This window comes from Diorhabda sublineata, chromosome 11 (assembly GCF_026230105.1).
Source record: "Diorhabda sublineata isolate icDioSubl1.1 chromosome 11, icDioSubl1.1, whole genome shotgun sequence".
Classification (NCBI taxonomy): domain Eukaryota; kingdom Metazoa; phylum Arthropoda; class Insecta; order Coleoptera; family Chrysomelidae; genus Diorhabda; species Diorhabda sublineata.
The window spans coordinates 6,879,196-6,902,741 of record NC_079484.1 but is presented as its reverse complement, the minus strand read 5'-3'; the positions used below and the strand labels follow the sequence as shown (position 1 = coordinate 6,902,741).

At 31.8% G+C, this 23,546-nt stretch overlaps 1 protein-coding gene across 1 annotated transcript in view; it reads left to right on the top strand.

Moving 5' to 3' along the window:
- The window catches only part of LOC130450066 (tribbles homolog 2), a 95,624-nt gene extending 72,505 nt beyond the window's left edge, over positions 1 to 23,119 (top strand). The window contains exons 4-5 of the mRNA XM_056788238.1: positions 5,589 to 5,780; positions 19,968 to 23,119. Of these exons, the coding sequence (XP_056644216.1) occupies positions 5,589 to 5,780; positions 19,968 to 20,214 (439 nt within the window). The 3' untranslated portion in view covers positions 20,215 to 23,119. The remainder of the gene's footprint in view (positions 1 to 5,588; positions 5,781 to 19,967) is intronic.
- Positions 23,120 to 23,546: the final 427 nt, after the last annotated feature.

The window sequence follows — 23,546 nt, the reverse complement described above, 5'->3', positions numbered from 1 at the left end:
AAATGTTAGGTTTCAATTTTTTGATTTTCCAACTTTACAAATTGGATTAGGTACTGAATTCCAGGTAATACTCACGAGTTGTCTTATATACTCGGACTACCTTTTCGTTTACCTGAAATATCCCCGTCAACGGATTGAAAATCGTCATGAGCTGTAGAGCTCCTCTTTGCATTTGCTTAGAGTTTTTGTCGAGCAGAGGCTAGCTGTTATTTTTCAGCTGCTTCTGTGGCTAGTAAAACACTTTATCACTAGATGTAAAAAGTCAATCATTGGACGACGTAAATGCATTTCTAAATACGTAGTAGTGCTGAAAATAAAGGCGCTTTGAGCCTTTTCCTGATACGAAAATCAACAGTTTGTATTCACTCCGTCTCTGAAGGCGAAAACTTGCTTATCGAAACTCGCTTCAGACAGTGTAATTGTGTAGTTCCGATGTAATGTATCCAAAGGAATGTCTTTGGATACATTAAATCGTTGCTAAAAAATGGAGCGTTACTGCTAATGTTTCAAATATCATGATTGCGCTAAACTTTGTGTCCTGATTAGCTATTTTAGGAACATTCATGTTTAACAGATTGTCTGTTCTTCAGATCATCAAAATGTTCCTATCGATTGGTTCAACGCTTAGCTCTGTTCGTTGTTCAATTCGACAAATCTAAAACAGTAAATGCTCTATGTTTTGTTACAAGTGTCTAAAGGGTCCTTTACAATTTTTATATGCTAAATTACTTGTAAAATATCATAAATAATCTTTTCATTTCAACACCTCAACGATTTACTCCACGTAAAATTTCCTATTCATGGTTTTGTAGTTTTAAAATGAATGAATTCTAGAATTTGCTGAATGCGCCGCTTTTTTATGAAATACTCGGAATTCATTTGATCTTTTTATATCAGTTTTTATAGCAAGCGGTTTATTTACATTGTTTCTTTTGAATAATTTCTAAGAATAGAAATCGTATTAATCAAGAAGAAAACATTACAGTATGTTATGGTATATATAGAGGTGTAAAGTAGAACCTATAATACAGTACATCATAAAATATAAATAAGGAAACTCTAAGAAATTAACCAATAACACGAAATTAGTTTATTATAGAAATATTAAATATTTGGGCTAAATTTTTTGCATTTTACAGAATCTCTATCACTTATTTTATACAGAGGTTTTTGCTAAATTTCCAGAGAAATGAAAATTTTGAACAAACATTATGGCAAAGCAAAAAAATAGAAAAGTTTAACGGAAATTTGTACGTAAATAAAAAGACACACTCAATTCCAATGTGGTTACCTAAGTTTTATGAAATGTATTAGTGTTTATTCGAAATTTCTATATAAAACAGTTTTAAAGAAATATCTCAAATACTTCTGGGACAAGTGGAAAAGATTAGGGTAATTAGGTAACTAATAGACGTGTATCAACGTGATTATTGCGTACTTCTGTAATCGTCAAAATGATACTGATAAGAAAATTTAGGTATCATGCAAACACGTATTTCACAATTTTCGCTAATATAGATTTTATGGGATTTGCTTGCTTAAACTGCGCAAATAGAATGTTTCACAAGAAAATTGGCGGCAATGTCGAATAAAAGTCGCACGATGTATTTGCATATTATATAGTTTTTATTTTTAGTCATGACCCTTAAAATACAGGGTGGTTAATAAGTATTTGGCCAAATTATAAGTACACGTGTCCAAAAATAATTTGGACACGTGTGAAATAGAGAATATTAAACAAATGTGTGAAAATAATGTGGTTTGGTGATGATTATGAGCCTTGCGCAAGTTTTTCGTTGGCATGAAATGTCAAGGTGGACCGTGAAAGCCTAGAAAACGAAACCCAATCAGGGAATCCGGGCAAGGTGCTTCCTCCCGCAACGTTTACGCGCCCTAAATCAGTAAACGATCCGAATGATAGCAGACCAATTAAATGTCTGACTCTATACAAAAATTGTTCCGAAAAACTAGAAGAGTAAAATCAACACCGAATGTTAATCGCTGAAGACTATTTGGAACAGGTAGAAAATGATCCTACTGTGCTAGATTGCACTATTATCAATGATAAAGGTTAATTTTTTGAGTACAATCCTGGAACGAAACACAGTCAATGATCCAAGACCAAAAAAGTTTGTAAAAGCATCGCGACTATGGATCCTGACATTTTGCGTGAGTTTGACATAGTTTTGAACCTCTACAAAGATTCCAATACTATCCCAGCCACCCTATTATTCGGAACTAACACCCTGTCGCTTCTTCGTCTACCCCAAAATCGAAAACGTCGTGAAAGAAACGCATTTTGAATCCCTTAGTCAAGTCATTATCTCAGAAAATAGCTGAACTATCAAGTTATGGTTGAAAAATCTTGTTAATATATGAAACTTTCTGTATTTTCATTAGTTATTGACAATTGTGCAAAAATTTGAATTTATACGTTTATTATAGATACAAAATTCCAAAATCTGTGATACATACTCTCGACTTTATTAAATGATTCTTCTTCCCCGACTCCATCTGGTTCACAACCTTGTTGTGGTGAATTTGTGGCCACAATGAACCAACCCAAAGCATGCGCGTTAAGACAACGACAACTTATTTAATTTTTTTTAATATTAAATTAAACTGACCAAATATTTATATAAACTGACTTATTATCAGCGAATGTTTCTCGATCGCGCATAAGTGGAATTTTTAGTGAATGGGGTGCTGAAATTACTGAATGTCCTGAACTGAATGTTCTAACGTTGACCAAGTAATAAAACCAATTGACCTTTTATAACCAATTTCTGACCTTTCAGATGGTATAATTGGCCCATCGAAATTCCACATATGGGGTGCTAAGATCGCGGAGCCGATTTGTATAAGTAACTCATAGAAACCATTTTTGTAGAGAATTTCAAGATCTACAACTTTGGTTTAAGTTTTTTTTTTTTTTTTTCGATAAAACTTACCGATTTCGAGAAAAATCCAAAACACCTCAAATTTTGACCTTTGAATTACTTTCGTAACACACCGTAAGATCGATGAGGATTTTCAAAACTTTATTTCTAGTGATAAACCCCAGCTCTCCACCAATATATGGTTTTCCGGGAATTTTTGTTATTCGACCACTATTTTTATGTCTAAATTGACCGGACTACAAATCCACATTGGGCTGTGGGTATAAATTTCGGTCAATGCCCGAATTCGCCAAATCAGTACAAACAGAAACAAAAATCTATTTCAGAAACCAAAATATAAATCAAGCATAGTAGGTAATAAATTTTTTTTTCATACAGTGAAACTTGCTGTTTCGAGGTTATCGTATACCATAACTATTTGGTCTGCGCTTGTCGATACAAGTTTCAACAAGTAATTTGTAGTTTCTTCTTCAGTTTTTTTACCTTAAATGACAATGCTTTACTCTCCAAATGGGTATTATACGTTTTTTGCTGTTATTATTCTGTAACAATTAAGATGTATTTTTTTTAATACTTGTCTAACGGAATTGTATGTACAAGGAATGGACATAAGCTCTCACCGATTCCGTTTAGAAAATTTCAAACATTGAAAAAACAATATTATTATTCTTGTTCGATCAAGAATGTTTCGTCCCCTGTAATAACATGTGATTTACACTCATCATCATTTTGTTGGGTCCTCTTGATGTTTATTAGGATCTGCCATTTTGAAATATCTTTAAATAATAATATAATAAAATAATAATTGATTTCTATAAATAGAATTTATATATTTATCGAACATTTTTCTCTAATTTTATTTAAAATATGAATGGGCCTAAATCTAAATTGACATTTTTTTTTTTCATTTTATTTCAATTACGAGATAGAGATTGAATATTCATGATATCGAATACTACGATTTTACGAAAAGTTCTTAGCCGATTTACTGTTAAATTGCCAAAAAAGAAGTAGCATGAATATGATACGAGATTATCCATTTCGTTGTTGAATACAGAGAACCTGTTTTCTGGTGGTTGATAAATATAATTATCGTGTCCCGTCTAATTCGAGAAGCCATAATTTGAAAGGTGGCACTAAAAAAGCGTCTGTACCACATGGTTAACAATGTAGGTAACATCTTTCGTCTGTCTGGTCAAGTCAGGTCAACTACACCAATTGCAAATACTTAAATTTTTGAGGTGAGGTCAAGTCCTTGGCAATATTTAAAAAAAAAATCAAATATTAAACCATGGAAATTTTTCAAACGTAATAGTCAAAGCCCAAACAATATTAACGCAATGTTAAAACGTTACATAACATATTATAATACAGGACGTAACAAAAAGGTGAACCATAAATAAAATTTACTATTTCTCTTCGTAATTAGTTTACTACTTTTCAAATACTTTGGAAAGTTATTTACGTTACAAGCCTGGGAAATCCAAAGAACAAGTCCAGAAGTTTCTTGGCGAATAGTTTAATGTACGGTACAATCTTTTTTTGTTAAATTAATCGCAGTTTAAATATCAGATAACTTTCTATATAAGTAAATTTGGTATAAGTTACTTCATTGTAAATTGTTCAACATTAACTTGTGTTAGTTAAACTTTATCTAATAAAGTATGGAATAAATTATAGTTTAACTATACTAAAACTAACCAATAATCAACCTAAAAAGTAAATTTAGTTATTGGCATAAGAATAAAATTACTAATGTTAAAATTAATGGTACTGTTATGAAAGCTGTATGACATTTTTGAACTTTTTGATACTAATAGATTCCCAGTGCGGAAACTGTTTGATTGATTTTTTGATTACTGAAAATGATTCACTCTTCATTTCCTCATTCAATTGCTCAAAAAATTCAAGACTCGTTGTCACTAGATATAATTTTTTACTAGTTTCAATTCGAAATACAGATTTAGTTTAAAAATGTCTAGAAAGCATGTCACGCTTTTTATCATCAGTAATTTTATTCTTAAACCAAGAATTATTTTTCACTTTTTAATTTAATTATTGCTAAAATCATATTTCTCGCTATTTTTAATTATTATTATTTCATTTTTTGCTTATTAGCTTGATGTTAAACTCGTCTTCAATATGTACAGATGTTTTGATGGTTGCATCTCGATTTTGTAGGTCTGGTACTGCGCGCTTACGTAAATCCCCGATTAGTTCTATCTTTTTTATTGTTATGCGAAGGATACAAATAAAAACTCATGAATCCTGCAAAATCTAATCAGGATAATCAGTATTTGACAATTGTGCAAAGTTTAAATTAAATTTGATCGTCCAAAGCAGAACAAAATCGAGTCTGGTAAAAACAATAAAACCATGATCTTGTTAGAAGACAATTTGATTGATTTCTAATAACTGTGGCTTAGATAAAATTAGAATTATTGATCCTGACAGTCTTTGTAATTGAATAGTGTATGAATAAAAAAGGATCGCATCACTATAATTTCTGATCATTGCAATGATAAATCTGATCGGTCAAAGTAAGACAAAATTTAGACCAAAAAGTTTGTTACAAAGAGATAACATCTATTCGAACATGAATGTTCAATGTTACAATTTCATGATTATTGTTGCATCTTGATTTCGAAAATATCAAGTTTTTTCTAATTACGTTTGATTTTGTTACAGAACCGAATTGAAATTAGAATCTTTAGAAGATGCTGTTGTATTAGAAGAACCGGATAGCGATTGGTTACATGACAAACGCGGATGTCCCGCTTATGTTAGTCCCGAAATTTTAAAAGCTGGTGCTCATTATTCCGGGAAAGCTGCGGATATGTGGAGTCTCGGTGTGATACTTTATACCATGTTAGTTGGAAGGTAAGGAAATCTTGTTAATAGAATCATCATTTACACTTGTGAACCATATAAAATAATAGTGAATGAAATATACAAACTTTGTTTTCATTGTTCCATGATTTTTCTTTCTATATTCTTCTGATAAAGTGAAGCTTCTCTACTCACAATATCGTTTAGTCAATTGTTGTAAAATCTAGACATATTTTAGCCAAAAGTATTGTTGCTATAAGGAGGGAAATAGGTTCTCAATTATTTTCAGAAATCTTTTCATAATATAAAAAGTGACTATAATCTATTGAAACTTTCAGAATATTTCATACATATATTCAAGTATATACTATAAAATTTTTAAAAAAGATATTGGAGAGTCCATATTGCAAGTCCCAATCAGATTAAAGCATTTTGCGTGCTTTATGGAAGCCGCTATTTCCATCTAAAACCAAATGAGGTTAATTTTCACTGTTTTATGTATATATCTCTTCTATATGAACCTAAATGGTATAAAAAAATTGGATTTACTGGATTTCAAACAAAAAATATGATTTTCTGTCATTTTTTACAACTTTTATGCAAAAATAAAGTATGTATCAATTATCAAAATTGGTTGAAAATGGATAAAAAAATTACGCTGGAAAAAATATTACAAAGACAATATGAAAGCATTCATACATGTTTTTAAAATGACTTAGAGGTTAATTTGCTATCCAGCATCATAGAGATATCGCTCTACTTTTTGAAATACCTCATTTTGAGCTCTTGGCTCGTTTTTTTGGGGCAACAAGTCAGGTAGTAAATGGATCGCTCGGGGCCTGAAGGAGAGTTACTCACCCAATGGCTTGATAACAATAGAAGGAATCAGAATTTTCATAACTCCATATATAGATGACTATAAAGAACTCCTGAAAGGACTAGACAAGATATGACTTACATTTCTAATTACGGAGGAAATTTTTCAGGACATTTTCACCACGTTTATTATTTTGTCGCTTTATTTCTGAGATAATTTTTCATATAAAGAAAACTGCTTACATTGTTGGGTAAATATAAAGAAAAAATCATAATCCAATTGAATTTTTTCATCAATATGTCATAGTATATGAAAATTGGATACACCAATATATCCTAGAAATAAAAAAACAGTCTAAAAAATGGATTTCACACAAAGAACGTGCTCCTAAAAAAGCGAAAACCATTTTTCAACCAATAAGTTCACGGTCATAGTGTTTTGAGATTTCGTCTCAATTAATTACTAAGAAAAAGTGTAAATAGTCAATATTATAGAAAAAAAAAACAATCACGTACATAGAAAAATGTCTAAAACTCATAGTTATATTTCCGTGAAACATCCTTGCCTACATTTTCCTCTTATATTCATCATTAAGTGACGGCTCTGCCCACCCAAATATATTCATCCAATTCTTTTAGAGTCGGTTGAAGACGATCTTATTGATCTCGACAATAGTTTCCTATCTATCCTATCTGGAAATACAGTGGAAACTCGATTAACCGGACTAATTGTTGTCGTTAGAGAATCGGATAATCGAATGTATGAAGAAAAGTGGGTTTTGGGAAATAAAATAAGTTTAATAATAGTAATATTTATTAATAAATAATAGTATTTTTAATAAGAAATAATAATAAGTTTAATTTGGTTTAAAATATTTGGTAATTGGCATTTGACGTAAGCTACTCTTTCTCTTCATCGCTGATATATCACGAATTCGTTTCAGCTGTAGTAAATTCACAGTTTTAATCTCTATTTGTTTTTCAAACTATTTGAGAGCTGCTTCATCATGAGATGGTCCTACATCATTTTCCGCGTCTAGATTTTCTTCTGTTTCATCTTCTTCCATTTCCTGCTATTCATTTATCTGCAATATATTTTCTACGATTTAGTCATGCGACATAATCTGAAAGCCTCAATCATTACTGTCACAAATGACCCACTCTTTGATATCTCATATTTTGTAACGTGGCTCAATATTACTTAATGATTTAATTGGTCGCAATTGATAGTGCGGATAATCGCGAATCCGTATAACTGAGGGCCGGATAATCGAGTTTCTACTGTATACCGCAGCAGTCATATTTGCTCCTAGAATCTCAATAAAGTTATATCACCGAGTTCAAACAACTTGGCATAAATATTTCATTTCCATTTGTAGATATCATTGTTTCTAAACGTATAAGAATACAAGGAAGATTTTAATTATGTAAAAAAGTGATATCTTCACGTATAACTTTTATTGATACCTTTAAAGTCTATTAATAGCAATTATCGAATAGATTCTTAGGCTCCATCCAAATAGAATCCTGGACATTCTACTGCAGGAACGAGTTTTATCAATAAAGATTTGTTTATTTTATTTAATATAGTAGACGCAAAAAATCACGAAACTTAGAGCACTTTAATGATTACAGTCGTAAAACAAAACTGTGCATAGGAAAGTTAACAAGAATTATATGTAAAACTGAGGTCAAAGTGCAAAGCACTTTTAATAAATGCCCAAAACAACTCATCAGCGACTAAAATCGGATGTATATCAATACGTTGCCATATTAAAAACCTCGTCGTCTCACTTGCCAATTATATAATATTCAACAGGTTATTTTTCTCTCTTTACAACCACAATGAAGATCGCAAGTACGCAAAGGCACTTATCGAGTTACACCTGCCTGGTGCTCGTGGCATGGGTTATTCTTTTGTTTTTTTTTGATACCCCTATGGCTACCGACATGAAAGAGATGTGGGGCAGGTGAAACTCTTTCGTTTCACATGTATACATTATGTGATCGAAACAGGGTTGTTGCTGGACAGGGTAACAGGTGTAACGGCGTGGTACAGAAATCAACAAAAGTTCTTTATCTTACCATGATCGGTGAATAAATTTTAACATAATATTACGATGAAAAAAAAAAGAAGAAGTGAACATGTTACTGTCTTTGATTATAGAATTTCTTTATAAACAATATTGCAAGCTCATTTTCGTTACGTAATATGACAAATCTGCGGCCACGAGAAGAGCTTCAACGTTTCCTGTCACGACTAATACGAACTTCACGTTTTAACATTTCCTCATTCAAATTATTACTTTCTATTACATTAGATCAGGGGTCCTCAAACTTTGAAACCTTCGGGCCAGGAGAATTTTTTTCGTTACATCCCGAGGGTCAAAACAATAGTCGGTGAAAAATCACAATTCCATAAATCTCATTAGTGTTTTTTTGTTTTTGTTTCATTAGTTGGGATTAATTCCATATTTGTTAGTTAATAAATTTGCTTAAGTTTAGATATTTTAGTTGAGTTTTCTCCATCATCAAAATTTTACGTTGCAATTAAATAAAGTAATTATCATTCTATTCCATTCAACTTATCACAGTACATACATAGTACATAGTAACACATTAGTCTTAAGCTGTCGCGGGCCGGATTGATGGAACTGGCGGGCCGGATATGGCCCGCGAGCCGTAGTTTGGAGACCCCTGCATTAGATGATCGGATCCAACAATCAGATGCGAATGTTTCGTATTTATGATGGTTTTCTGACAAGTTTCCGACTTAACAAAGAAATAATACGTTTTTAATCATAATCATACTTATTTTTACACAAACTCACCGTCTCTTTCTTCAAAATATGCGTTTATATTTGAGATAGTGTCCTCGTCTCTCTCCTGCAAATGAAACTTTAATGTGAGGAAATAGGAAGAAGTCGCTGGGTGGCAGATCTAGTGGTCACATTGAAGTGTATTATGATACGTTCACCTAGTTATTTTTTCTTCAATTGCGGTCATTTTTTCCTCAATTTCTCCCTTTACTTTAATGTCGATGAACACAATCCCACGACTATCGCAAAAACGGCCGCAATCACTTTTTCGGTCTTATTATATATTATATAAATTATTATATTTGTAACCCTGAATTTGTCGAAAATCAACGATAAATCAATAAAAGGAAGCTGTTGATTATTATGTGTGTTTAATACTTATTTAGTTTTAATTCATGTGACATATCTTTCCACGCATCTTTGCGTTTATTAGAGTTTTTGTAGTCAGTGAGATGTTTATAGTATAGAACAGCTCCTCTACACTTGAAAAATTAACTATTTTCCCTTTTTTTCCTAAAAAACACCGCGACGAATCGGAATCAACTGATGCCCAAACCAAAACGTGCGTCGACCTGCCGCATCGACGTCATTTGACATACTGTAGTAGGTGGGAGGTCAACCAATCAATTGCATAGAAAATAAAATGTATTCGTGGCTAGATTTGGTGGAATGTGGTCATAATCCACTGTCTTGACTGTTGCTTTGTTCCAGAAATGTAGTGCTAGATTCAGGTTTCATCTATAGTTATGAATCGTCTCATTTGGCTTGACCGCCTCAATAAAATCTGGGAAATGTTCATTCAAATGCACTGAAGTGAGAAAACGCGTCACTCAATCTGCGGTTACCTCACTCATGATAATTCTTTGGTCGGTATATGACATAATGCGTTTTTTATGCCGATAAACCTCTATTTTTTTAACCTTAACCCGAAGGTTATTCAGTACAATTTGAACCTTTTTTTTGATTATATTGAAGCTTTTGGCCGTCATGAACTCTCGTCGTCAGCCGAGGAAATTTCACGATAATAAATAATGGTACAGAGTCTCCGAGCGTAGTGTTTAACTCCTCTTTCGGGTGTATTGCCTTTCAAAAACAAAAACATGACAGTTCTATTCTCAATTTGTTCCATTTTCATAAAAATCTTCCTAACGACTCACTTACAAGAGTGTCAATATGAAGCTAAGCATTCAAAATGGCTTAAATTTTAGTAAGAATCCCTCAGCGCAAATATATTTCCCAACTTGAGTGCTGACATCTTCAGATTGAGCTGAGAAACTCTTCAGATCATCCTCGTACATTTACCGTCACTTAATTGAATAGAAGTAGAAACAAAATTGGTTTTTCCAACTAGACTTAAATCATCCTATGAATTGATTAAGTTATAAATTCGAAGAATGTCACTTTTCCTTTCTTAATCGGCCATTCTTTTAATGTTGAAAGTTAGCGATCTATTTTACTTCGAACTATAGAATGATGATCATAAAAACTGATTAATTATTTGTGGGTACCATCACGAGGAAGGAGAAAAAAAATACGATAACAAATTAAGACGCTAATCGATATCACGACATTACTCGCTAAAAGATTGGTTAAACTGTCAGTTAACGAGAGTTGGCAACTACCGTACTGTATAATTTATCATTTGCCCTACTAACACTAATAATATTCACATGTTTAACCTGACACCTACTCTGTACCACTTGCTCTGAGATGAATAATATTAATTTTGTATTTGTACAATGTGTTATTTGTAACACGTGAAAATACGCATTAAACTCCGAATGGTTTGCCATCTTTTTCATTAAATCGAATAAAAAAATATCTGAAAATTAACAGAAGAACTGAACTATACTAATTGTGACTAGAATACGAGTCGTTTACATATCAGAAAATGCCAAATACTTCATCCAACTAGACAAAAAACTTAACTGGAAACAACACATCACAAAAACAAGAAAACAACTTGATACAAAAGGAAGAGAACTACATTGGTTGATAGGGAGAAAATCCAAAGTCCCACTTGAAAACAAAGTCCTTATCTACAAGTTTATCATGAAGCCTATATGGACATATGGAATAGAGCTGTGGGGTTACGCTTCCAAATCTAATACAATCTAACTCCGTCAACTAGTAGATGCTCCTTGGTATGTAACAAATCACACCATTCAAGTGGACCTGGGAGTGCCCACTGTACAAGAAGTTATCCAAGAGAGAATCATCAATTACCCCAAAACTATAGAAACCAACCCAAATCCACTACTAGAGGAGTCGTTAACGCCACGAAACGCGAAAAGACTGAAATAAAGTTGACCAATAGACCTAATACAAGAGGTTGCATCACTTGATGTAAGCCTCACCAAGACATTAGATTATCTAACAATCGCGAGCAAATTAACCTATAGAATGTAAAAAATATTCTGATCTCAGAAAAGTAGATAAGAAATCACTAATTTGTCAAAATTTGAGAAAATTTTTTCATGAATATTGAGAGTTGTCACTTTTCAATTATTTTAATCCGACTGGGAACTACGGTACCAGTTCCTCAACAGTTAAATGCTGAACAAGCTAATACAAACAAAACGAAAGTTTTATCCTTTACCTCTTCAAATGAACCATGATACCGATTCGGTTCTGTCTCCCGTTAATCTTCTGATTTCATCTAGAGCAGAAATTCCCTAGCAAACCACTTTCAAAATACTTATTACTAATTTTAGTTGCAACATTTACATCATATTACCAATTCGTCAAAAAATCGGATCTTACTATGGAAATTCAAGTACACTCCTGTACCGTGGACCCCCGGAGGTGCACCTGGACTACTTTGGGAATCACTGATCTAGAGTTTTCCTTTCTTATTTTATACTTCCCTCATTTGGTCTATCCACTTTTTCTCAATCTACCTCTTCTTCGCTTGAAATTACTTGCTTTATCCATCACGTTTCTTGTGAAAGTATGTCTGTTTCCATTTTGTAAATGTGCTAATGAAATTTAACTGCTTTATTATCCGTATTACTGGTTCTTGTTTTGTTGTTGGTCTTATATCTTCATTTTTACATTTATCTTACTTTCTTTTCATTCCTGATCTTCTTTTTATCTCAAATATATTTACTTTGGCTTCATTTTTCTTTTTAATAGCCAACGGATATTGACATTTTGTATTGAGAATTTTTTGGTGTGTATAGTACAATCTTATTTTCCTTATTTGTTGTTTTTTGCTGTCTTTGCATTTATTTCATTTGTATTTTCATTTCAATTTATGATCATCTGTATTCAATCCCATATTCATAGTTTCTATTGTCAAATTATGTGTTATCCAACGCCAATAAATATTTTTGACAGAAAAATTTTCATGCAATACCGAATTTGTTCGAGTGGAACAATCTTTCGGCATGTCACATGACGATCTTGCAATATTAGTTTACGCACAGCATCGATGTTTACTTATACGAAACCGATTTTGTACGACCTTCACGAAATTCCTCCTGTAGCAGAGTACGACCACGATTGAGGTTCGAGATGGTACTCCATCACCAAAAGTCGAAGCGAGTTGATCGGCATATTGCTGTTGGTTTAATCTACGTCGAAAATCATCGCACGAAAATGTTAATTCCATTTTTTGATTTTTTGACCAAGACACATGTCTCAAGTATCTGTAAAGAACTCAAATTGCACTCGTCATACAACAAGATCTGAGTAGGTACGTTTACCATTAAAAATGTCAAACTTCATGATGGCAATGTCAGATTTGACATATTCACATCAGTTGCTATATCTCGAAACTTAACTAGCAACCCTCGTATCCCTTTTCTTAAATAACCCTGTGGTAGTAACATTCTTACTAAAATGGATGTTTTACCCGCACGCATGTTATTGGAATATCTGATAAAATTAAAAAATTATACCTGAGTTCTCGCGAAGGGTTTTTAAAGGGCAGGTGCAGATTTTTAAGGGTTTATCAGCGTCAATTTCGAACAAGACATTAATTGGGGCAGGTGTCTCGCGCGACTTTTCGTCACAATTGTTTTTCTCATTGAAAATTTAGAAATGAAATTCTAAATAATCTTATCAATTGAAAATAAGCGATCTACAAGACGTATTATTCAACAAGGAAATAAACTCATCCATTTAAGTTTGCTTATAACCATATTGAATATTTATCGCAACCTACGAGGTTCAAGGCCCAATTAAATACACACAATCTAGTTTGTCTGTTAGACCGTAACATAATTTAAAAAAAAAATCGCGATCCGTAATGTACGGCATTTTAAAAGATGTATCGAACCATGAAGCGGCCTGTTGTGATATCAAGTACGGTATATGCATTACTTTATGGTTTTAGTTAAGGTTATGGGCCAGTGAGTTTGATGTCTTTTTATCAGCTGTATTGCTAGGCGTGTGTGTTTATATATATCTAAAGAAGGAAATCCTGACTAGCGATTGTTGTATATTTGAAATTTGAAATAATATTTTCATAATTTTTATCAATTAGTCGAAGAGCGGGAACTTTTTTATGTGAAATTTATCCGAGGTGATTCCTTGAGATTCAAATTAGACGTTTGAAGACTACGAAGTTAACATAATTGACAAAACACGGCAATTTCAATCTGCTCGGATAGCAGAGGTGCTATAAAAGCCACAACGGGTGTGCTCTAGGCTTGTACTGGAGTGTAAAAAAAATGAGAAGTGGTAGCTGCAAGATCTAACTCGTTTAGATGCCAGGTCACTTGGTCAACGACGAGGCTGATTCTCCTGCTAGACTGGGACCAACAAAACCACCAGTGGGCTCATTCTTGGTGTAGGCAAAAGTGTAGCTAGTCGGAGACGGGTGGACACATATGACATAAGACAAGTGAAGTACGCAGTTTTTTGTCTCACTTACTAATCAACGGCTTCGTTTAAATAGTCGCGAAATACGTCATTTAACTCAACATGATGATTTTAGATGCCATCTGTATGCTACAGGCGTCATAGACAAACTGGAATGTCGCTAATTCTGCACGTCACGTCAATCACGAATATGAGGCTCAAACACATAGGCAAGCCTTACAGTTTTTTAGTGACGTTCAAGGTCAGTCACAAGGAGTTTGATTGGCTTTAATATCGATAGTCATAACTATGATTTATTAACTATGATAAAATGTGGATGAGCTCTATAAAGTTTTATCACTTTTTTTACATCTGGTTTAAACGGTGTTCTCAATTTTTAGAATATGGATTATTACTATTCAGAAAGTCGTTTCGTCTGACTTCTTACTTTCTAAGTAGTCCTCGTGTATTTTTTAGGTTACAGAACGTTGTACGAAAATTGTTTTTCTATCATTAATTCATTCAGTAAAATCTGAACAGGTAATACAATAAAGTTGAAAAAATATTATTTAATAATAATTTTCGATATTCCAATGTAATTAAAATTACTCATGTGATTTTTAAGTTTATTTAATAATTATTGTACTTTATACCGTACAAAAGTGTTTTATTGACATTTTTAATGTAACAGCTTAACAACGTGCTCATTCACAATATTTAAATCATAAATTTTTCAAACAACTGGAAAAAATCATGTGTAACGCGAAAAAAAGCGATAATTAGTTTTTAAAGTACTAAATTTATATTTGTGCGCACGTGTATCTTTGTGCAGAGAGCGCATGATCTCCTGCATGTGTAGATGAGCTCATGCGCACGACTCGTGCCTTCACAGGGCCCAGCTTTATGTAAGATGTTCTATTAAATAGATAGGCTTCAACTTCAACGTCGAATAACTTTGAAAGTAGTGAATTTAATAATTGAAAATTGTAAGAAAGCTTTTTTGTAGAGTTTTAAATTTTCCTAAAGTATTTTCAACCGTAAAAATATTGATACTTCTGTTAGTTACAAAAATCCAAAACCAAAACGCTAAATTGAAAAAATTAACCAATGTTTAAGGCACGATTTTTCTAGGAAATTCAATTTCCTAGAAAAATATTGTCAAAAAAAAGCGATAGTCGTAATTTTTTTATCAACATGAATGATATTCTCAATGTATTGTTAAAAAAAATTAACAGAAAAACACGCGAAATTCAGAATCGACGGGATTTACTCGGGGACCTACAGAACGACCGCAGGAGTTAGACAGGGTTGCATTCTTTCACCTACGTTATTTAACGTTTATATCGAATACGTCATGAGAAAAGTTCTAGATGAGTGGCAAGACGGAATATCAGTTGGCAGCAAAAGGGTCAACAACCTGCGTTACGCCGATGAAAGACGAAAACAACAAGACAACAATTCTCCACAAACATCAGAAATTGCAGGCTACGAAGTGGTAAACAATATTAACTATCTTGTTGGGAAATGCGAAAGCGACTACCAAGTTAAATAAAATATGGAAAGACAAATCTATCACGAAAACAACGTTGATACTCTTATCTTCCTCATTGCAACGTACCCAGCGGAAACATATACTTTAAACAAAGCAGATAAAAACCGAATAGAGGCTTTCGAAATGTATTATAAGAAATTGATCCACGTACAAGGCTGCTAATCAGAATAAATCGCTTGTATCTGCAGTACCTGTGACAACAGAAACAATTAGAAGGCAAACGCTCAGGTAGATGGGTAGACCAAACCTAATCCTTAATAAATATGAGACTGTAGCATGCCGAAAAGATTGCACAGGATAGGCAAGCATGTAAACAACTGCTGAATCAAATATAAATGGTGTGGAAAGAGTAGGAGGATGAATGATATTTTCACAGTATCGTTAAAAGAAATAGTCGTTTTTTTGGCTCAGCCTAGTGTTCCTACATACCATCATAAAATAAAAATCCATCGCAGTTAGACACAGACATAAATTATTTTAAAATGCAAAATAATCTAATGGACTATGAAACGTTGCGTTTTTAACCCCTCTTGAAGAACATGGATAAATATTACGAGAATCTACATTTCCTGTTCGTAAAGACTACTTTACGGAAAACGTCCGTTAAATTTCGATACATAACCTCAATTTTTTATTTCCCAAGCTTTGATGCGTAACGGATGCACCATATGTCGTAGAAAATTAGTAACCCTGACTCACAGGTGAACCTTTCTTTTATAATTTCTTATTGTTTCGTTTGTTGTACAATGTCTTACCAGTGGCGTATACCACATTGGATATTTTCAGTCCATTCATACCACGCGTGATAAATCCAACTTATTATCGTCAGTAAAATAAAGTTTTTCTAGTTATCTAATCTATGTGTAATATAATAGTATTTCGTTGGTAATTAGCTAAAATAATGATTCGAAAAATGTGCAACGAATTTTATGATGAATAAAATACCTAGAATATAGTTAATCATTTTAATGATCACGATGACATCTGAAATTATTAATCTGACAATTTTTCTTGTACTTTTCCATTTATATGTTTATTTTCACGATTATTTTTGTTGGTGATATATTAGACAAACGTTTTCCTTGGTTTTCCGGTAGTCAGAAACTAGTCAAACTCCATAGATACTTTTTAGATTTGTTTCAGAGCTGAAGCTGAGTATTTTTTCAGTTTTTTTGTCAGCCTGCAAGAAAGCTTTCAAGGATTTTACAAAATTTAGGACATTGATTTCTGTTTTATGCTTAAATTAAAGGAGTTTTTTGAACATAAGTTTCAACTGTTGCATTCAAATTCATCAAACATGATTGAATATTTTTTAAGATTGCAAAGTGATAACCCAGTGTCGACTAAACGATACAAGGACAAGCTTAAAGCTTTATGTGGAGTTAACTTCATTAAATGAAAAGAGCTTTAGTCAGAATCATATTTAATTTCCACAAGTTTCCAGTATACTTTATTTACCGTTTGTCTACGCTAAACAATACATTGCACGAAAAAGCCACGTTTTCGAGAGGAAATTTTGCTCTTTTTTCAGTAGCAAATCTTCGAAAAGCACTTTCGCAGAACTGGAAATAACAAGGTCTAAAATCGTTCACAAACCCCCACGGCGGGTATTTTCACAATTTGTTTTTTTTTATGGACGACACTGTCTAATAGGTGTATCAGCTGATTATTTCCTTAATACATGTTGGGGTTGCTTGATTGTATCTCTGTTCTTTAGTCGCTCTCCATATGGCGGGAAATCATTCTCAAAAATAATTTTGCGAAAAAGTAAACGGTTAGAATGAAATGCGATTTTATTTCAATATGTGTTTCAATTATGTTTCTTCAAATTTATTTGAAAATACATTATTTATTGGCCGAAATATGAAGTTTATCTTAGATTTCTTGAAACTACTGAGAATTTTAGGTTTTTTGCGAGGTCTCTAACTCTTTTTTGTTGTTGGATTACTAATTACCGACTTTTGGGTTTTAATCAATCATTGATTTGCTACTACCCCAGCAAACAATCATGCATTCCAACAGAATGCTTAATTGCCACACTATAGATATTCCACCTGGTCGTGTTAACGCCACGATATCCATTGAAATGGATAGTCTCTGATTATTATCAATTGTTTCTTGTTCCCCTTTTTTGCAAATAATTAAATATGCCCAATTTGTTTAATAGTATTAAATATAAAAAGTTGAATTTATATTGAGTAGTGTCATCCACACACGTCTCAAATCTCGCACGAGATTCTCACCAAGTCTCGAAGTTTCGCAGATAAAAATAGCGATAAAAATATCAATTAATTATTCTAATTATCCCGAATGTTGAAGCGTAATAAATTATAAGTCAACTCAAGATGCAATACGTTTAATAACAAACATTATTTACGAATGCATAGATAAAGATAAACCAGTAATAGGGATATTTCTTGATTTGACAAAGTCTTTCGACAGCCTGCATCATTCCGTTTTACTATAAACCTAGGGACCTAGGAATAAGAGGTCGAGTATATATATTTTTTGAAAGTTATCTGAAAAATCGAAAACAACACAGGTCAAAATAAAAGATAAAATAAACATATGAAAATAAAAACATACATTGATTGTGATACCATCTTATGTATTGAAAAAATTGATGATTTCCATTCCGAGTACGTTCAGGTGTTCTACCCAACCGATTTGCTTAATTTTTTTTTCAATGAAAGGTATTGATGCACAGATCAGCCAATAACCATCGGATTTCATCTAATTTTCACCATTCTCAAGTTATACTCAAATGCGATTTCCCCCTGTACATTACTTATGGGAGTTTTTCACATACACACGTTCTATACGTTCTATCCTCAATATCTCAGGTTCTAATATAGCTACAGAGTTCGTTTTGGTTTAAGAACACTCGCTGAAACACCTTCTTTCTTTTGAGTTTTTGAACACTTAAATCGGTTGAGTCGGAGAGGAGCTAGGCGCGGACATTCAATGTGGAGTTATGGATTTTTGTAGGTTTTTGGCAATTTTTCTACATTCAAAGATCTATATCTCAGGTTCTAATACAGCTACAGAGTTCGTTTTGGTTTAAGAACACTCGCTGAAACATCCTCTTTCTTTTGAGTTTTTGAACACTTAAATCGGTTGAGTTGGAGAGGAGCTAGGCGCGGACATTCAATGTGGAGTTATGGATTTTTGTAGGTTTTTGGCAATTTTTCTACATTCAAAGATCTATATCTCAGGTTCTAATATAGCTACAGAGTTCGTTTTGGTTTAAGAACACTCGCTGAAACATCCTCTTTCTTTTGAGTTTTTGAACACTTAAATCGGTTGAGTTGGAGAGGAGCTAGGCGCGGACATTCAATGTGGAGTTATGGATTTTTGAGGTTTTTGGCAATTTTTCTACATTCAAAGATCTATATCTCAGGTTCTAATATAACTACAGAGTTCGTTATTTTCTATTATAATGATTTCTGATACTTATTTAATGGATTCGATGAGAGCGAAGCCGCGGGTAAAAGCTAGTTTTTATATGATAATGATTTTATGTTTTGGTTCATTTCTTATAAGTTAACAGTTAACTCATATACGTTTAGACGAGACTTTTTTCTTGTCTCGTCTCGAAGGCAGCACAAATATGGAGCCAGGAATAAACTGAATATGAAACGAATTTTCAATTTATATTACAAAAAACTGTATGAACGATAAAAACAATTTTCTTCTAATTAAACGATAAAATGTTCCTGTATAAAGAATATTTTCCGATACCAAACATACACTGATGGTAAGTGGAACTCTTTGACCATACAGTTACATGGACTGCTACTCCTTTTATCCTTCGCAGTAAAAGAAAAGTGGAAAACAACATCTATTATGACTAACGTCAACTAAAGGGGATTTTCGATTCGTTTTTTTAAAAAGGGATTCGATTGTCAAGTATTCCTATTCTTTTTGCTTTTAAATTATCAAAAGAGAATCCTTTTTATTTTTTTTTTTAGTAATTAATAATCGAATGAAATAATTATTGATTATTTTAAAACCATTTTCGAACCATAGAATCATTAAACGCAGTCAAGGGAAAATAGAAGCGTTAAATATCGTTTTGACGTTAGTCTTTTTAGATGTTTTGTCTCGGGCAACTGTACGGTCTAAGCTAGAACTACTTCAATTTATGATAAAATGAAGAAAATTATAGACAATAGTCATAAATGTCGTATCAAACATTATCATTAGTTTACTTATACAACTAACATCGATTTACTTTTGTTTTAGGTATCCTTTCAATGATTCTGAGCATGCGTCATTATTCGCCAAAATTTCCAGAGGTCATTTCGTCATTCCGGAATGCTTATCCGCTAGAGCGAGGTGTTTAATTAGATCTTTACTTAGAAGGGAACCATCTGAACGTATCACTTCAGAAGATATTCTCTATCACCCCTGGCTAGCGAAAGAAGACAAAGATTGGTCTTCGAGAGCCTGTGATCAATTAGTGCCGGAATGTAGTCTTTATGATGATTAATTCATAAATTTTTTCTGTGAAAAAATTGTGCAAAGTGCAAATGTTGTGCTGTGTTTTTAGAATAATATAAAATGGTAATCAAACTTATAACAGAAGATATCGATCGTGATAAGTAGGTATTAATTAATTAAAAAAAAATCATTTTTAGTGCCACAACTTTTAATAAATGAAATTCCAGTATTCGAAACGATAAAGTCATTTTCAGTTCTTTTGTTATAAGTTCGTTTATCAATTTAAAAGCCATTATTAGCTCTAAGTTCAATAAATTGTGGTATTGTTTTTATTTCTTTGTTGAATATTTGTGTCACGCAAAAAATTCTTTCAAGTATATTTTTTTTTATTTATTCTGTTATCTAATCTAATATTTGCTTTTTACTTGAAAAAACTTTTTTGATGCGGGCATAATATTGATATTAAATTGTTTGTAGATTTGTCGATGAATAATTCCGTTTTTGCAAATATAGGTCAGCTAGGAGAACTGAAAGACGTTGTATTGATTTTCGTGAGCATCACGTTAGGTTTAATATGTAAGACTGAATAGTATGTTTTCTAATTATTACTATTAATACTGCCACATTAAAAAAGCACCCCCCAGTAACATCTAAACTCAATATCCAAAGTATTGGTCCACTTTATTATTTCGTTTTTTTTAATACAATTTGGTTCAATTTTTTTCGAATAATATCAACTGGGGTTCACCTCATTTTTGGTCATAAAAGATCGAAAAATTAATATTTACAATATTTTTTTTATTTCGTTCATTTTTCGGTGCACTTTAGATTAAAATGTGACCAGAGTTTGAGAACCAAAATTTCAACAATTTTTTGGTTGATAAAAAATAATAATCATATTTTAATGGTATTTTTAAAAATTACGAACTAATTAAATAATTATTTTTTACGCAACGTTAAAAAGAAAATATGGGGAACCTAACCTAACCTGAAATTTTTCAATCATTTGTAAAAATTGTTTAAATTATTACAATCGAATGTTTTTTTTCAAAATCTCGTTTTTGTACGTACAGTTTTCGGAAACAAATCGGGTAATTTATGGGTTTTGGATTTTTATTTGCCAAAAAAAACTATTTTGAAACTTAGGATTTACTTTTATCTAAAATGCGCCGGAAAAATGAACTAAATGAAAAAAAATTATTGAAAATATCAATTTTTTATGATCAAAAATAGGATGGACTCCATTTCCCAATTAAAATCCGAATAAGTTAAATTGATAATTTAATTAAAAAAGCCAACAGTCTGTAATAAGTATTTCAAAATGATTTTTTTAAAGGATATCAGCTGAATCATAAAACAATAAAAATAATATTCTAATGGTATTTTTATTTTTGTTAACAAAAAAATTATCATTATGAAATTCAAAAAACGTTAAATAGGGGCACCAAACCTAACCTAAAAATTTTTTTGTATGGAAGCAAATCGGGTAATTTATGGTTTTTGGATATTCTATTTGCCCAAAATAAAAAACTGTTTTGAAACTTAGGACTCAATTTTATCTAAAAGGCGCCGAAAAAATGAACGAAAAGAAAAAATAAATTATTGAAAATATCAAATTTTCGATCTTTTAAGATCAAAAATAGGATGGACTCCACTTGCTAATAAAAATCGAATAAGTTAAATTGATAATTTAAATAAAAAAGCTAAAAGTCTCTGATGATTCTTTAAAAACGATCATTTTTAAAGTATATCAGCTGAATTAAATAATAATATCGAATTTTTTTGACGCATTTAAGATCAAAATGAGACTAGAGCTTAATTTCAACCCAAATTTCAAACTTTTTTTGTTGATAAAAAAAATAATAATCATATTTTAATGGTATTATTATTTTTGTTAAAAAAATAAAATTACGAACTAATTAAATCATTATGAAATTCACGCAAAGTTAAAAAGAAAGCATGGGGAACCTAATCTAACTTAAAAACTTTTCAATTATCAATTTTATATAAAATGCGCCGAAAAAATGAACGAAATGAGAAAAAAATTATTGAAAATATCAATTTTTCGATATTTTATGTCCAAAAAAAAACCGAATAGTGATTATTTCGAAACGAGTTTTTCAAAGGATATCAACTGAATCGTATAATCAGAGAATCATCTCCCATTCTTCTACCGCTGCCTCTTGAAGTTCAAAAACCATGGTGGGTGCTGGATTTCGAGTTTGGATGCTTAAAAATTATAATTTTTCCAATATTTAAACACAATTTTTAGTTGTAATTTTGTATAAACAGTTTTAGATATTGCGAAACATCAAAATGTGAAAAATATATATTTTTACATAAACCTCGTATACTATTTAAAAAAAATTATGTCTGATGATAGTGTTTCAGAGTTTAAAATACGCAGAACTTTTTATTTGAACACAATAACAAAATAGTACTGGAATTTTAAAATAGAATGTGCCTTTTTTAGAAATCGATTTAAATTCTTTATTATGAAAAACAGAAATTATTATTTACCGAGTTATTAATGTTAATATTTTGATAACGAAATAATTTTTGCAAATAATCAAACTTTTTATGTACTAGAAAAACATACATATCAAATCAAGATATATTGATTGATAACATAAAAAAATCGTCACTTTATTGAGCTACAATCAATAGATTATGATTGTTTTGTTAACATTATTTATTTATAAAAAATAAACGCCTTCGTGATGCGTGTTGTATTGTGATCTCGGTCAAAACTATTGACCTCACTGTATATTTTGAACTGAACCTGTACATAAAATTCGTTGTATATTACGTTTTTAATTTATATTTAACATTAGTTGGTATATGTATATCTCGTTGTATATCAGTGTACATAGCTTCGCATCTGTGAGGTAAAAGTTCATGGGTGGTATATATGATGTTGTCCATATTAATTAAAAAAAAAATCATTTTTACTATTTTGTGTTTTATTCAATGATATCCTTTCGAACACCAATCATCTTGACTTACATTTAATCCAATTTAAATAATAAACTCCTGGACGAAATTAACGCACCAATTCAATTAATCTAAATGTTTACAATATAAACACAAAATAAAACTAAGTTACATTGAAATAATAAGGAAAAAGCACCAATTGTTGACGCTATAAGGAAGACAAATCATTCAATTCCGCCTTCTACAAAAGTGTTCAAGAGAATAAAACTTTTAGGTAGTTACGAGGTCTGGTTATTAAATAACGAGACTGCGGGCGCCAATGACGGGTGGGGTAAAAAATGAGTAGTGCGTTGGGTATCTAAATATCTTGTCCATAAACGTCCCAAAACACGTTTCCGTCACTATTATAGTATTTGTGCAGTAACGGTTTGAAAAGAACGTGTTTTT